Below are 13,977 nucleotides of genomic sequence, written 5' to 3' on the forward strand. Positions count from 1 at the left end.
GAGGCTGGGGCGGGCAAGTAACTTACACCTGGCAACTCTGTAGACTAGTCTGGTTTTCCCTCCAAAAATATAATAAAAACCACGAGATATTTATCGTGTTTATATTTTCAACGATTTAAAGAAAATTCACGAAATCGCGGATGTATATTTTTCCGAATGAAATTTATATTGGGAACGTGAAAACGGGAAAGTTATTATTTACCATTTCAAATAATTTACGATTCTTCAGGCGGTAAACTCTAGCCATTGTTAACTGGTTTTCTTTTAATGTTTTGTTAAAGAGAGGGTGGGTATGGAAATGAGCGTAAAATATTAGCTTCGCTTGATAACAAATGAAGGTTGTTTCGCGAGGAGAAAAAGATGGGCTAGGCCTATATTTACATAATCAGTAAACAGCGATTTTCGACAATCGTGATTTTTTTCACCTGCGAGTTTCCGAAACATCCAACCGTCGTCCGGCTCCAAGTGGTCACGCTGCGGGGGTGCCGGCCTTCTGCTTCCAATCCGCTCTCGCCGCTGATCCATGCCAGCGAAATACGCTCACGATTCTAAAGAGTTTTTCCATTCTAAAATACAATTATTTTTCTAGTCTTATTTAATTTCCAATTTAAATAAGTGGAAACAAGTTGTAGAGATCGTGAACCAGGGTTTCTTGAGTAGCCGTGAAGGTGATTACGGTTTTACTGCCCCCTTTTAAATTATCATTTCTTCGGTGGTTGATTTAGTAATTTTTGCTATTTTAAAGGGAGTTTAAACTAGGATCGATTAATTTCTTATTTTGGCCGCTAGCAGCGCTGCTGATTGACTTTTAGGGTGAAAAGGGCTGTATTCCTACCGCTTTATGCAAAATTGGAACACGTGCTCCTTTGTTGGGGACTTAATAGTCTAAAAAAAAGTAAAATCGTTTCTTATTTTGGCCGCTAGGAGCGCTGCTGATTGACTTTTAGGGTGAAAAGGGGGTATTCCTACAGCTTTATGCAAAATTGGAACACGTGCTCCTAGGTTGGGGACTTAATATTCTAAAAAAAATAAAATCGTTTCTTATTTTGGCCGCTAGGAGCGCTGCTGATTGACTTTTAGGGTGAAAAGGGCTGTATTCCTACCGCTTTATGCAAAATTGGAACACGTGCTCCTAGGTTGTGGACTTTTATTCTAAAAAAAGTAAAATCGTTTCTTATTCCTATCATACTATATAAAGGTGCTATTTTTACTATTACAACCCCCAATTTTCAATACACTTTATGCTGCCTTTAATATAAGAATTAAATTCCGTACGCGGTTATTGGAAAAGAAGAAAAGATTTAATTTTAGAACGTTCCTCTCTATCGAGTAAGGTAAAATATAGCGTTAGAGTACAGCTTCGTGCACGCCCTCTGACGGCGATGTTTCGCGAACTGACTTTACGGGCGGTTTGACCTATTTTTGGCCTACTGCTAATAAAAGGTTTTTGAAGATGGGTGTGGGTACGAAAAGCTTGACTTTGGGCCAACACCCATTTCGACATAATGCACAATTCCTATGCCGCTATCAAAAGTCTCTCTATTTTGCAGTGAAAGTTTTTCATGCTATAAAATATTAAATGCCAAAATACGCAAACTAAATTGGAATTTATTTTAAATTCTAAAAGAAAATTGTATAAATTTAAATAATTTCCTGGCGCTGGATGCTAGATCAAATACGTCAATTGGTACTAAATATTTACGCATCATTGAAGAACTAATATAAAAGAATTAACCTAAATATAATTAAAACAATTGCATATTTATTAGTGGGGTGGCGCAGCAAGAGGAGCCGGGTTCGATACCAGCTTGTGGCACTGGGTGAAAACTCGGAACAACTCCTCTCCCTACTTGTTTGAGTGGTTTTCCCCAGAGCTCTTCGGATTTCCCTTCCATAAAAACTTGTAGAGGTTATCGCTAATAGTTAGTGTAGGGAGCTGTTGGCTCGCGTGGCATACGCATTGTAACCCGGCCACCTGAATTAATGGCTTTAAAATTTGCTTGATGACTTAGGCCTTGATTATTATTATTATTAAAATATATACTTACATCAAATTGGGTGAAGTTTGTAAAATAAAAAGGTTTCGCTTTCAATTTATTTAATTTAAGAACCATTACATTTCTATTTTAATAAGAAACAGTGTATGTAGGTCGCGCCTTAGATTTTAAAATATCTGAGCTTAATACGAGGGGTCGGACACTTCCCATTATTTTGTACGGGATTTTGGTAAATGTCCGATTCTTCGGGTTAATACTTAACATAAATTTACTTTATCTAAACAGGCTAAAAATATTTAAAAGTTAATTCTGGATTAAGCATTTTGAAGTAGTGTGAACGTAAGCCCCCAAATCTCCAACGTGGGTAGTTTTACAAAGTCAAGCTGGCGATGGTACGATCCATCATCAATTTGATAAAACAAATTGGACAAGCAGAAAACGCGATCTTCTTCCTCAATAATTGATTTAAAATACCACGGCAGCCGGTAATAATCTAGCGTGTTTGCCAAACTAGGTAAAAACATCTGAAAAAGGATGTCCCACCCAAACAGATTTCCTCATTTATTTCATTCATTTCTCTACGCCTTAATTGGCCGTGCCATTTCGCTTTTAAGCAAGGCATAAATAATTAAGACGATAACCTTTTTATACATCTTCTAATTACGGAAGAAAACTTTGGATATCGAACACGCGAGTTTTACGTTCGTTTAATGCCGGTATTTTGGGAAAGTATTTTCCATTATTTATTACCATGCGATGAAATTTATTCGATTTATTATATGTTATAAAGTCAGATAGGTTAAAAAAAGTTGGTTTTGCGATAAGAAAGCGGAGGTTTGAAGAAATATAAAAATACAAGTTGGACCAGCCCAAAATTTACAGTTCGGTTACTTTCATAGGGGAAGCCGAAAGCTTTTGCAAATATCATTTACTGTGCGTTTTCAAAATTGAGAAAGACTTAATATTAAAAAGGTTTTAAAGTAAGTAATACTAGTGCTCGGATTTCGATTAATTTTTATCCATGAATAAAATAAGCTCGGCGATATTTAAATATTTTTTTAAACAACCAATAGTTGAATAAAAATTGTAAAATGTTTAAATAATCGAAAGTGAATAAGCCTATTATTTAAATAAAACAAACAATTATTTAAATAAATGCCACTTTTATTCAAATAAATGCTTGGTTGCGTAAAAAAACATAATTAAATAAGTTAAAACGATATTCTTTTTACCAACGTTTTTTAAATAAATCGGATAATTTGTGGATAATGAATAAACAATTCCGAGCACTAAGTAATACTTAATTTAGTTGTCAATCTGTGGTGACATATACTACCTAAAGATCTAAAACCAACTTGCCTAGTTTTTTACCGAAGCGCACCGCATTAAGTGCTCGTTCGTTACCGGTCGTCATGGTGATAAGTTGCTAGTCAGGTTTGAGAGCGGTAGTTTCAGATGAAGAAAGTTAATCTTTCAAATGGAAATTAATGTTTTCAAGAGTATTTTTTGGCATTCGAGAAAGCAAAACCTTTTCATGGAGAGGTCAAAGCACTTGTTAGAACGAATTGCAACCCGTTCGTCACAAGCGTAGAGAAAAGGGAGTACATAACGGGAAAATATCCGTGTCTGGTCAAGCCGTCTAGCTATCGAAAATGGAACGTTTTAGCTCGAAATTTATAGTCAATAAGGGCTGTACACTACAATACGCCATCTATTTAATTCAACATTATTTGGTTAAGTTTCGTTTAAATCTTAGTCGCCAGCCAGATTTCCCGCACGGTACTGATGAGTTCCAAATAGAACGAAACCGGTCTACCGTTGGAATTTCTGGCTATTTTTTATTTTGTATTTTTAATTTAGTTTATTACTCGAAGATCTATTTGATCCGAGTTTCGCGTTTTTTGTTTGCTCGAAGACCTATTGGTACGAGTTATTAAGTTTTTTAATTTCTTCAATTTCGTTTAGGATTTATCTTAATTATCCCTTTTAATTATGGACTAACCCAAGGTTCGTAAAAGACTTTTTCGCGTATTTTATCATCCTTAGGATATTAAAACTAATTAACAACAATATAATTTAAACTAATTTATATTCATTCCATTAATAGTTTTAATATAAAATAGTTATATTCGTTCCATTGAATAATTTTAATATAATTCAAAATAATTTTTCGTACTATTGAATAATTTTAATATAATTCAAAATAATTATATTCGTACAAGTAAATAACTTTAATATAATTCAAAATAATTATATTCGTACAAGTAAATAACTTTAATATAATTCAAAATAATTATATTCGTACAAGTAAATAACTTTAATATAATTCAAAATAATTATATTCGTACAAGTAAATAACTTTAATATAATTCAAAATAATTATATTCGTACCATTAAATAATTTTAATATAATTTAAAAATATTCGTACCATTAAATAATTTTAATATAATTTAAAAATATTCGTACCATTAAATAATTTTAATATAATTTAAAAATATTCGTACCATTAAATAATTTTAATATAATTTAAAAATATTCGTACCATTAAATAATTTTAATATAATTTAAAAATATTCGTACCATTAAATAATTTTAATATAATTTAAAAATATTCGTACCATTAAATAATTTTAATATAATTTAAAAATATTCGTACCATTAAATAATTTTAATATAATTTAAAAATATTCGTACCATTAAATAATTTTAATATAATTTAAAAATATTCGTACCATTAAATAATTTTAATATAATTTAAAAATATTCGTACCATTAAATAATTTTAATATAATTTAAAAATATTCGTACCATTAAATAATTTTAATATAATTTAAAAATATTCGTACCATTAAATAATTTTAATATAATTTAAAAATATTCGTACCATTAAATAATTTTAATATAATTTAAAAATATTCGTACCATTAAATAATTTTAATATAATTTAAAAATATTCGTACCATTAAATAATTTTAATATAATTTAAAAATATTCGTACCATTAAATAATTTTAATATAATTTAAAAATATTCGTACCATTAAATAATTTTAATATAATTTAATATGAATATAATATTTACTTTGGGGTACCGGTATGGATGGCGCAAAACAGCACGGTGATACTGAAACAAGTTGCCCAAAAAAACAGTCTTCGCTGACCTCTCCATAAAAAGATCCTGGAGAAATCATAAAATCATCCTTCGGCTGGCGCAAGAAGACTATGAGAGAATATTATCAACGTATAAGTCTGAAGAGAAACTTTAAAACCGCAAAACGGGTCGTCCCGCGAAGCCATGATAATAAAGCGTGCGGAGGCGAATCTTCTTCAGCCTAAAACGATTTTGGCCCACCACACGGCTTCGCCTTGATGCCTTACCATTTTCCGTGTTTGAAAAACAGGAAGACCCCGCCCTGTGTGACCACCGGCTTTAAATGACTCCGTAGTCCAAGCCGGAGTCGGGGGTACGGTCTGCTTGTTTAATCACTCGATAGGGATGGCCTGGAATATATTTTTCTATGGGCTCTATTGTTAGCTAGGCGTTAGAAATTCTGGCCAATTGTTCCGCTCGCGCTTCTGACTGTGCGCCATTCATCGCTTCGGTTAAATATTTAATCGACCTTCGAATTAACTTTTCGCCCCGGAAACGACCTCCCCCCACCCTCCCTCTCCTTGAAATTTCTTACGAATACTTGATTAATCTTTTACCATCAATGTTTAATTTTAAAATGACAAGGCGGTTCATTGTTGTCTTGGTTCATTACAAACTTAATTTTGTTGATTAAAAATGATTTGGAAATTTAAAGGTTAAAGAACCCTCGAAGGAAGAGACTGGAATCGTCGGTTAATTTGCATTTTAAATATTATGGGAGGAGCTTGGCATAATGGCCGCGGATAGAAATGGGCCAAGATCATTAAGACTGAAGAATTATCTTTGAAACGAGTCGCGAATGATGCCAAAAATGATATAGGGCCTCGCCTCACCTTAGCTTACAATCAACGAGCTTATAAATTCAGCGTACTTCGTAATGAACCACCTATTGTGGTATAAATAAATTAGAAAATTCGTTGAAATTAGTTCCAAAATTACGCTATTATCTAACAAAATAATTTTTCGTTACCGCGCGAATTAATTTAGTGTTAACCTAAAACGGTAAACGTCTAAATATTTAGACATTAGAGAGAAATGAACGTTATTAATTAACGACGGAAATCATTTATATCAGCCAATACGGACGGTTTACACCCGTCCAGAGATTTATTTTAGATTTCGTAGATGAGTTAGGTACGAAAGGTTAAGAAGAATGGGATCCCAACCTGAAGCTATTTTCTTTTGGACAAGCGGGGGAATGCGCGCGACGTAAAAATAGAAAGTAATTTGTTTTGTAGCCGTAAAACCTGCCAAAATACCCCCCCCCCCCTCAAACAAAAGTTGCGTCACTTTCTTAAAAGTTTCACGTCCCTTTTCAAAAGCAGCACTCAACATCAAGGCGGCCAGCATCGCTTTGCCGAAAGTGCTTGGACTATGCTAACTAAATGATAACCCTCTTAATATTTAATACATTCTTAATGACACTCGCCATTAGATGAAATTTTTCTGGCAATGGGAAATAAATAGATCCGAGTATTGGTAATTTTCCAAAACCCATTGCCCAGTAACGAGTTATCTTATTAGTATTTTGACCTTTCACCTATAAAGGGCAATTCTATTCTAGATTTTCGTCTTAGTAAGGCGTTGTTCCGTTATAAACTTTGGTCCGGAAAGGGACGAAGGGACGAAGGTGAGGCGGTTCATCTCGTTCGGTCGTGTGTCCAATTTTCTTCTATCGCGTGTCCGTTTTTGACCATTACCCGGAGTTGTCAATCCCCCCTTCTTTTAGTCTTTTGGGTGAAAACGTCTCCGCCTATATTTGCCTATTGAAGGCCCGCGTTCCAGGTGCAAATAAGGGTTAATGGTCGGATTCGCGCTTAAACGATTGGGCTGCGTGGGACCCACTAATTCGTTACGCGCCGTCTGAAATGTTACAATCAAGCCTTTTTCTCAGAATTTTCAATATCTTAATTTCCATAGTTCTTGGAAATCCCTTAGGTACCATCGACGAAATTAAATTATATCTTGAATTTCATACATACCCTTCAAATTTGTAATCACAACTTTGGGATGTAGATTTTTAACTCTATGGTTTTCTGGGATGTCGTTTAATATTTGACGTAATCTCGAACCACTTACACCCAACAGAACCCTTAATGCGCTAGTGTAAAGAAATTATCCTCGTAGACACGCGGATACTTTTAAAAGTCGAGTGGTGCTTCGTAAATTTGGTGAAATATTTAACTTGTTTCCAAAAGACACCTAGTTAAGTTTTCATTAAAGGACAAAGATTACGCCAACAAAATCGATCCGCTGACGAAGCCCCCGAATGGTGGCGAAACTAGTCGTCCGAATTTAAAATTTTTAAAGATTTAAATAAACCTTTTATTGTACAAGAAGTGGTTTTTGCAATTTTTAATCTTCATTGTTTTATGTACAAGTGCCGTAAGTTACTTCTAAGGCAACAAATATTTTAGTATGGCTTTAAAAGTCCCGTTGGATGTGATCGGTCCTATAGGTGTAATTCATCCATCTTTTAACGCCTGGTTATTTCTATTTTCAGAGGAACAGGAACGTGTCCAAAAGAAAGTGTTCACGAACTGGGTGAACCACTTCTTAGCGCAGGTAATCTAAAACCGATCAATTACTTTTTTTCCGAATTTCATCAGATCTGCGTAATGGGGCGACGTGTATTGATTTTATTTCTCTTTGAACACTATCTCGACGCGTAGCACATCCCACCACTCGGGATTTCGGATTTGGTGGAGGACTTGAGAGATGGCACCGTACTTATCGCGCTATTGGACGTACTCGCCAACGAAACACTGGTAAGTTACGGGTGGTGAGAGGGTTAAATGACGCTTCAATAAAAACGATTCAGCAATAGTTGCCAGCATAAACTGTCTTATTGAACTTGTTAAAAAGTTCCACCCGTGTCTTGATATTTTAGCGTAAACGGGCTCGAGTGATTTCGCACGAACTTTCCCAAATAAAAAATACGTTACGCTAAAATAAGGAGCGCGTTAATGAGAATAAAATGTTGCTCCTATGTCACAAGACACCGCTTTATTTGTATATTCTTCACACGCGCGCTGGGAAAAACGTTTTCGGGACTGTAGTGCTCGTAGACTTGTAAAGGTAAGAGACTGTGACGTAAGAACAACATTTAAACAAGAAGGCCACGTTAGAAAAATAACTATTTAAGCTAGTGCCTATTCGCCAGGGAGTATTAATACACTGACAAGTGTGAGTTTTAACGTACCAATTATTCCTGGTCACTTGGATTTGAGAAAATAAGATGGTTCGATAAGGGAAAAAATGCCCCGAGGGTGAGCTTGGACGCGTAAAAAGTGTTAGGCTTAACGACGATTTTTTCCCTGATCACAAATGAAAAGCAATCTTAAAGGAAATTTAACCTCCAGTATTCCTGTCACTTCCTCCTACAGGCTTTTGAAATTTCCGACGTTGTTATCTTCTTTGGCTAGTCAAGTCAGTCTTCAAACTGACCAAACGGAAATATCTCGTTCAGGGACCCCGAGTGGGCTAGGAAGATGGGCAGGGGGGAGTTAATAGAGAGTTTTATTGAAGCGTCTAATTGTGGAAGGCATAGAACTCACTTAGGTCTTATTGGGAATGGTAGCACGCCGAGAAAGGGCGCAGACTTCGACGACCACATTTTCTCAGCAACGTCAACACTGTCTTGAGATATCTCGAACGAAGAAGAGTCAAACTCGTAAATATCAACGCAACCGACATCGTAGATGGCAAACCAGCTATTGTTTTAGGCTTGGTATGGACCATCATTTTATGCTTCCAAGTAAGAATCTGGGTTACTTTTTTTTTAAAGTTAGGAAGGTCTTTAACATCTTTTGTCTTCCCCGTCAATTAGATCGAAGAAAATACGCGACTGCTGGCCGAGCAGTATGGTCGAATCGGCGCCAGCAGTTCCAGCAGCGTGGACAGCATAGGACTGAACGCGCAAGCCAAGGTCAGTCCCATGCCCAGTCCCGACCCCGGACGGGCGAAAGCGGGGGTTTCGCCCGGAGTCGCCACGCCTGCCAAAAAAACTTCTGTAGCCGAAAGGTGGAAGGGCGGTGCTAGGAAAGCTTTGCTTCAATGGGTCAAAAACAGCATTAGCCAGTAAGTCTTCTCGAATTATTAGCTATCGCGCCTTTTTCCCAGTGTCGATTTATAAAGGGGAGTTATCGTCCTTAGGCGTTTCGGAATCCAAGTGAACGACTTTGGAAAGAGTTGGAGAGACGGCATGGCGTTCTTAGCCATGATCCAACGCATCAAACCGGGCCTGGTCAATTTCGATGCCTTAATGAATGCGTCCAATTTGGCGCGCCTCGAATTAGCTTTCCGGTTAGCCGAGACCGAACTGGGTATCGGTCGGTGGCTGGACCCGGAAGACGTTGACGTGCCTCACCCTGACGAGAAATCCATTATGACCTACGTGGCCCAATTTCTCCAAAAGTACCCCGAAACTTACGCCGCCCAAGAGCCCGAAGTGACAGCTTCGAGCGCCCCGTCACTGATGACCGCGACTACCTCGCCCACCCTTCCAACCCCACCGACACCGAGAACGAACGACATCGAACAGTTGGCCAACTGGCTTGACGGAGCCGAAGCCGTTTTGGCCAACACTCACCAACCGATCACTAACTTCCAATGGGAGTACGCTGTAAGTGCCAATTACAGCCCAAATATCAACTTGGATAGCTGAATTAATATGAAATTTTTTTTCACCCACGTAGCAATTTAGGACTTTCGTCCACGATAAGGAATCGCAACAGGATCTTTACGACAAACTACGCCACAAGTCCATCCAGTCACCATCTCACGTCCCCGATTCGGCTTTGCGACAAGCTTGGCCCAAACTCGAGCAACGCTGGCGAAATGTCGAAGAGGGCATTGCCAGATGGAGGTGGAAGCTGGACAGCAACATCGGCGTACCCGGCTTTCGTCAAATCGCCGAATGGATAACGCAAGCCGAGGGACACTTGGCAACGGATATACTTACCAAAGGAAACAAACAAGACGCCAGTCGGTTGGTTCGGACGCGGCTCCAAGAACACCAAGTAAGCTACCTTGTTGGATTGCATTTCACTTTTGGATGCAAGGGTACTCACGGCGTTGTTAAATATTTTCCAGACATTTTTCCGAGACATTGAAGGCATCCAAGAAAGATTTAGGCAGCTACAAAACACATCAGAAGCGCAACAAATGGTTCCCGAACACATCCAAGATTTAGCCGATCGGCTGAAGAAAGTGAGGATAGGAGCTCAACAAAGGGGACTTCTTCTACAATGGGAAGTCTTGAAGCTTGAGCTTCTAGAGTTGGTCTCTTGCGTTGAAACTAATCTGAAATGCTGGGACATGAAATACGGTCGCCAAACCGAGGTTCAAGCCTTATTCGAACAGAATCAAGTGAGTACGCGATATAAATTGCCATGTCACCGCGAGCTTCTGGCAACTTAATTGTATAATTTTAAACTTTATCCAGGATCTTATTGAAAGGAGAAAAGTCTTCCACGAATTTGAACGCGTCTTCTCCGAGTTGGAAAGAACGGCTGAATCCTATCAAAAAGCGGCCAACAAAGATTTCAAAGAAATCGAAAATATGGGAAAGTTCCTGAGTTACGTTAACGACCAGTGGAAAATTTTATCCCAGCAACTCCGATCGGCCGAAGGCAGTGTTCGCGAGGTTGTCATTCACTGGGAGCGTTACTTGAACGGTAAAAGTCCGCTAATGGACTGGATGACCCGAGCAGAAAGGGTTGTCAATCTTACCGAAGACGAAAAACTCGTAAGTTTATATTTTCGTTCCTTGTACGGAAACTAAAATCGGTTGCTCACTCGTTAATTTTCATTCGACAGGAATTCTTCCAAGATCTTCCAACTTGGCAAGACTGCGTTGGTTCCGTCCTTGAAGCCGGTGAGTTCCTAGTGGCCGTATGTCGAGAAGACATATCCTTGGAGATTAGGAAACAAATCCAGGAGATCCGGAGGAGATGGGAACTGCTGTATCCCAAAATCCAAGAATACCTAACCGCCGGCGAAGTACTTAGAGCCAGACATCAATACCAGAAGGATCTCGTTCAGCTGCAGCAATTCGTCATTAGAATCCGTCACGTACTGTCCACGCAAGTTAAATGCAACACGGTCGAACTTCGAGAATCCTCCATTAAATTGAGGGACGCCAATACCGACTTAGAAAATTACAACAAAGTTTACAAAGGTGCTTCCAAGAAAGCCCAAGCCTTGGTTAGAGATTTAACACCCGTTGAAGTAGAAAGCGTCATGGAAAGTCTTAAGAAGGTATTGCGCTTAAAATTTGAGATCTTGCAACTTAAAGCTATTAACTCCGCTTTAATTTTATCAGATAAAAGACGAGATGCTTACGATAAAATCCAACGTGACAACTCGACTTCAGGCTGTGACGCAATTGGCCGAAAACGTCGAAGCATTGATACCTGGAATGGGTGAAGTTTCGACGTGGCTGGACGAAGCCGAGGCCCTTTTGTCTTCTTATATCGTTCCTAGCAACACGGATCAAATTAATTCTCAGCTGGAAAAACACAGAGCTTTCTTTTCGCGAGCGACGTATTTCAAGTCTTTGCTAGACTCTAAGAACAAGATATACCGCTCGATCGTCGAAGATGCGGCGTCGACTCAAGTCATCGACACCTCTGAGATCCAACTCAAAATGAAGTTCCTGAATGACCGGTTCCAGGGCTGCCTCACGTTGGCCCAAGAATGGGAACAAGCTATGGAAGAAGCTGCCGAAAGATGGAAACAGTTTGATGACAGCGTCGTGGCCGCCAAGGAATGGTTGTTAATGGCGGAGAAGTTAATTGTTGAACGAGCCAGTGGCGAAAAACAAATACAAGCACAAAAAGACTTTTTCGATCTTCCTCACGAACATATCATTACTAGCGTTATCACCACCAGTGGTAACGTCATGGCTACCTTGCCCGATATTAGTCAAATACCCGTACAGGAGACAGTTAGAGCTTTAAAGGAAAGATGGGACGTAAGTATTAATTTTTATTTAATGTCAGATGTCGTATACTTATTAGTTGGGTTGTACTTTAGGTCGTACATCGCGAAATGCCCCAACGTATAATAGTCCAAGAATTCTATTTGCTGGAACAAGAGTTTGCCAGGGAAATTCACACTATTGAGCTCGAGCTTAATAACGAACAGCAGAGGCTAGATCAGGGTTCCGATATGGACAGCGTCTTGAAACAACACAAAGAATTCTTTCAGTCCGGTTCCTCCATGTCTTCCATTCAAGATAACCTCACTAAAATGCACGAGCTTTGCGAACGATACCAGTCTATCGTCCCCGATGGCGGTACGTTAACCCAGAATTACTCCAGATACTGTCAAGTCTGGGAGGAAACGGTACAAAGGATCGGCACGGTCCACGCTCAGATGGACAAGTTAATGGAAGATTGGCAAGAGTATTGCGCCAAATTCAACGCAGTTTTGTCCTGGATGGACGAAGTGGACGTTAGCTCCAACGCCTTAACTGCTGATCTTTCGACGGAGTCGGAATTCGAAACCCTTCGAGAGAGGTTCGAAGCGATTTGCGCCAACGTCGAATCCAAACGAAGCGATATTAAATGGTTGGTCCAGAAATTGGAGGCTATGCTACCGAAACTCCCGGCAGACGACGCCAGCACTGAGAAAGAGAGGCTGGACGCCTTATTGGCCCGATACAAAACCTTAGTTCCCGTAATCGAGACTACGGTATCCTATACCGAAACGGTCTCGAAATGCTTCATTTTCCGGCAAGAAGTTCACCAGTTCGGAGAATGGTTGAAAGGTATCAAAGAAGCTGCTGAAAACGTTGAAGACGTGGCCCACGACGATCTCGGGAAACTTCAGGAGTCGATACAAAAGCAGCAGGCCGTTGTGTCTCAGTTAGAAGCTGAACAGAACAAAATGCGAGCCAGTATCCACAAAGGAAAGGAGCTTGTGAAGAACCCCAAAGCTCCCACTTTTGTCACTTCCGACGTTACCCAAATGGAGACTCACTGGGAAGAATTCTACCAGAAGTCGAGGGATAAGTTGAAAAAGCTGCAGGATGCCGAGAAGTCCTGGAATGACTACGAACAACAAAAGAATGAGATTCTGCGGCTTTTGAAAGAAGCTGAAGATCTATTGAAAAGCATTCCGACCACGCCATCTCCTACTTCTTTGGACATTGACCTGAAAGCGAAACAAGAAGCTAGCATCAGATTGAGGGAAGCCACGGAAGAAATGCTCAGGAGACTCAGAGAACTGTGCGACGATCTGAAGAGTCAAATATCTCCGGAACAACAACCGTTGTTAGAAAAAGAGGTTGTGGAGATGGAGCAACAAGTTCGAATGGTTCTTACCACTATGAAGGAAAGGATCACTTATTTGGAGAAAACTACTCAAAAATGGACGAATTTTAACTGCAAATTGGAAGAGTTCATGAAATGGCTGGACAAGGCCCAGGGGATTTTGGAAAACATAGTCTCGGACGACACTCCCATAGACGAGAAACTGCGTTTGGCCGAAGCTCTCGTTGCCGAAATTGAAAGACAACGCTACGTCTTGGACATTTTGGAACGTGAAAGCCAGGAATTGGCCGAAGAGCAACCAGATAACAGTAGCGTTCAAGAATTAAACCAACAATTAGGTACTCTCAGGGATAAATTAGACCTTATTGAAGTTACCACTGTCGCTCAAAAGGCGATCGTCTCTAAGAAAATCGCCGTGACGCAAAAAGCTCAGACCATGCTTCAACCCGAATACACCGAAATAGAACAAGCCGAAGCTCGCGTACAAGACGGAGTTCCCAAAGTAGTTAATATCGTGGACGCTTCCGAACGCACCAAACAGCTCGAAGTAA

At 39.2% G+C, this 13,977-nt stretch overlaps 1 protein-coding gene across 4 annotated transcripts in view; it reads left to right on the forward strand.

The window, feature by feature from the left end:
• The window catches only part of Msp300 (Muscle-specific protein 300 kDa), a 121,646-nt gene that overhangs the window by 51,597 nt on the left and 56,072 nt on the right, over window positions 1-13,977 (forward strand). For all 4 annotated transcript variants that reach the window (XM_090154641.1, XM_090154642.1, XM_090154643.1 and 1 more), the window contains 11 exons: window positions 7,651-7,712; window positions 7,820-7,915; window positions 8,728-8,904; window positions 8,977-9,227; window positions 9,303-9,771; window positions 9,845-10,168; window positions 10,242-10,517; window positions 10,594-10,896; window positions 10,968-11,408; window positions 11,473-12,123; window positions 12,186-13,973. In XM_090154641.1, coding sequence (XP_090010767.1) covers window positions 7,651-7,712; window positions 7,820-7,915; window positions 8,728-8,904; window positions 8,977-9,227; window positions 9,303-9,771; window positions 9,845-10,168; window positions 10,242-10,517; window positions 10,594-10,896; window positions 10,968-11,408; window positions 11,473-12,123; window positions 12,186-13,973 — 4,838 coding nt within the window. The remainder of the gene's footprint in view (window positions 1-7,650; window positions 7,713-7,819; window positions 7,916-8,727; window positions 8,905-8,976; window positions 9,228-9,302; window positions 9,772-9,844; window positions 10,169-10,241; window positions 10,518-10,593; window positions 10,897-10,967; window positions 11,409-11,472; window positions 12,124-12,185; window positions 13,974-13,977) is intronic.

This window comes from Leiobunum rupestre, chromosome 7, assembly GCF_980474605.1.
Source record: "Leiobunum rupestre chromosome 7, qqLeiRupe1.1.hap1, whole genome shotgun sequence".
Classification (NCBI taxonomy): domain Eukaryota; kingdom Metazoa; phylum Arthropoda; class Arachnida; order Opiliones; family Sclerosomatidae; genus Leiobunum; species Leiobunum rupestre.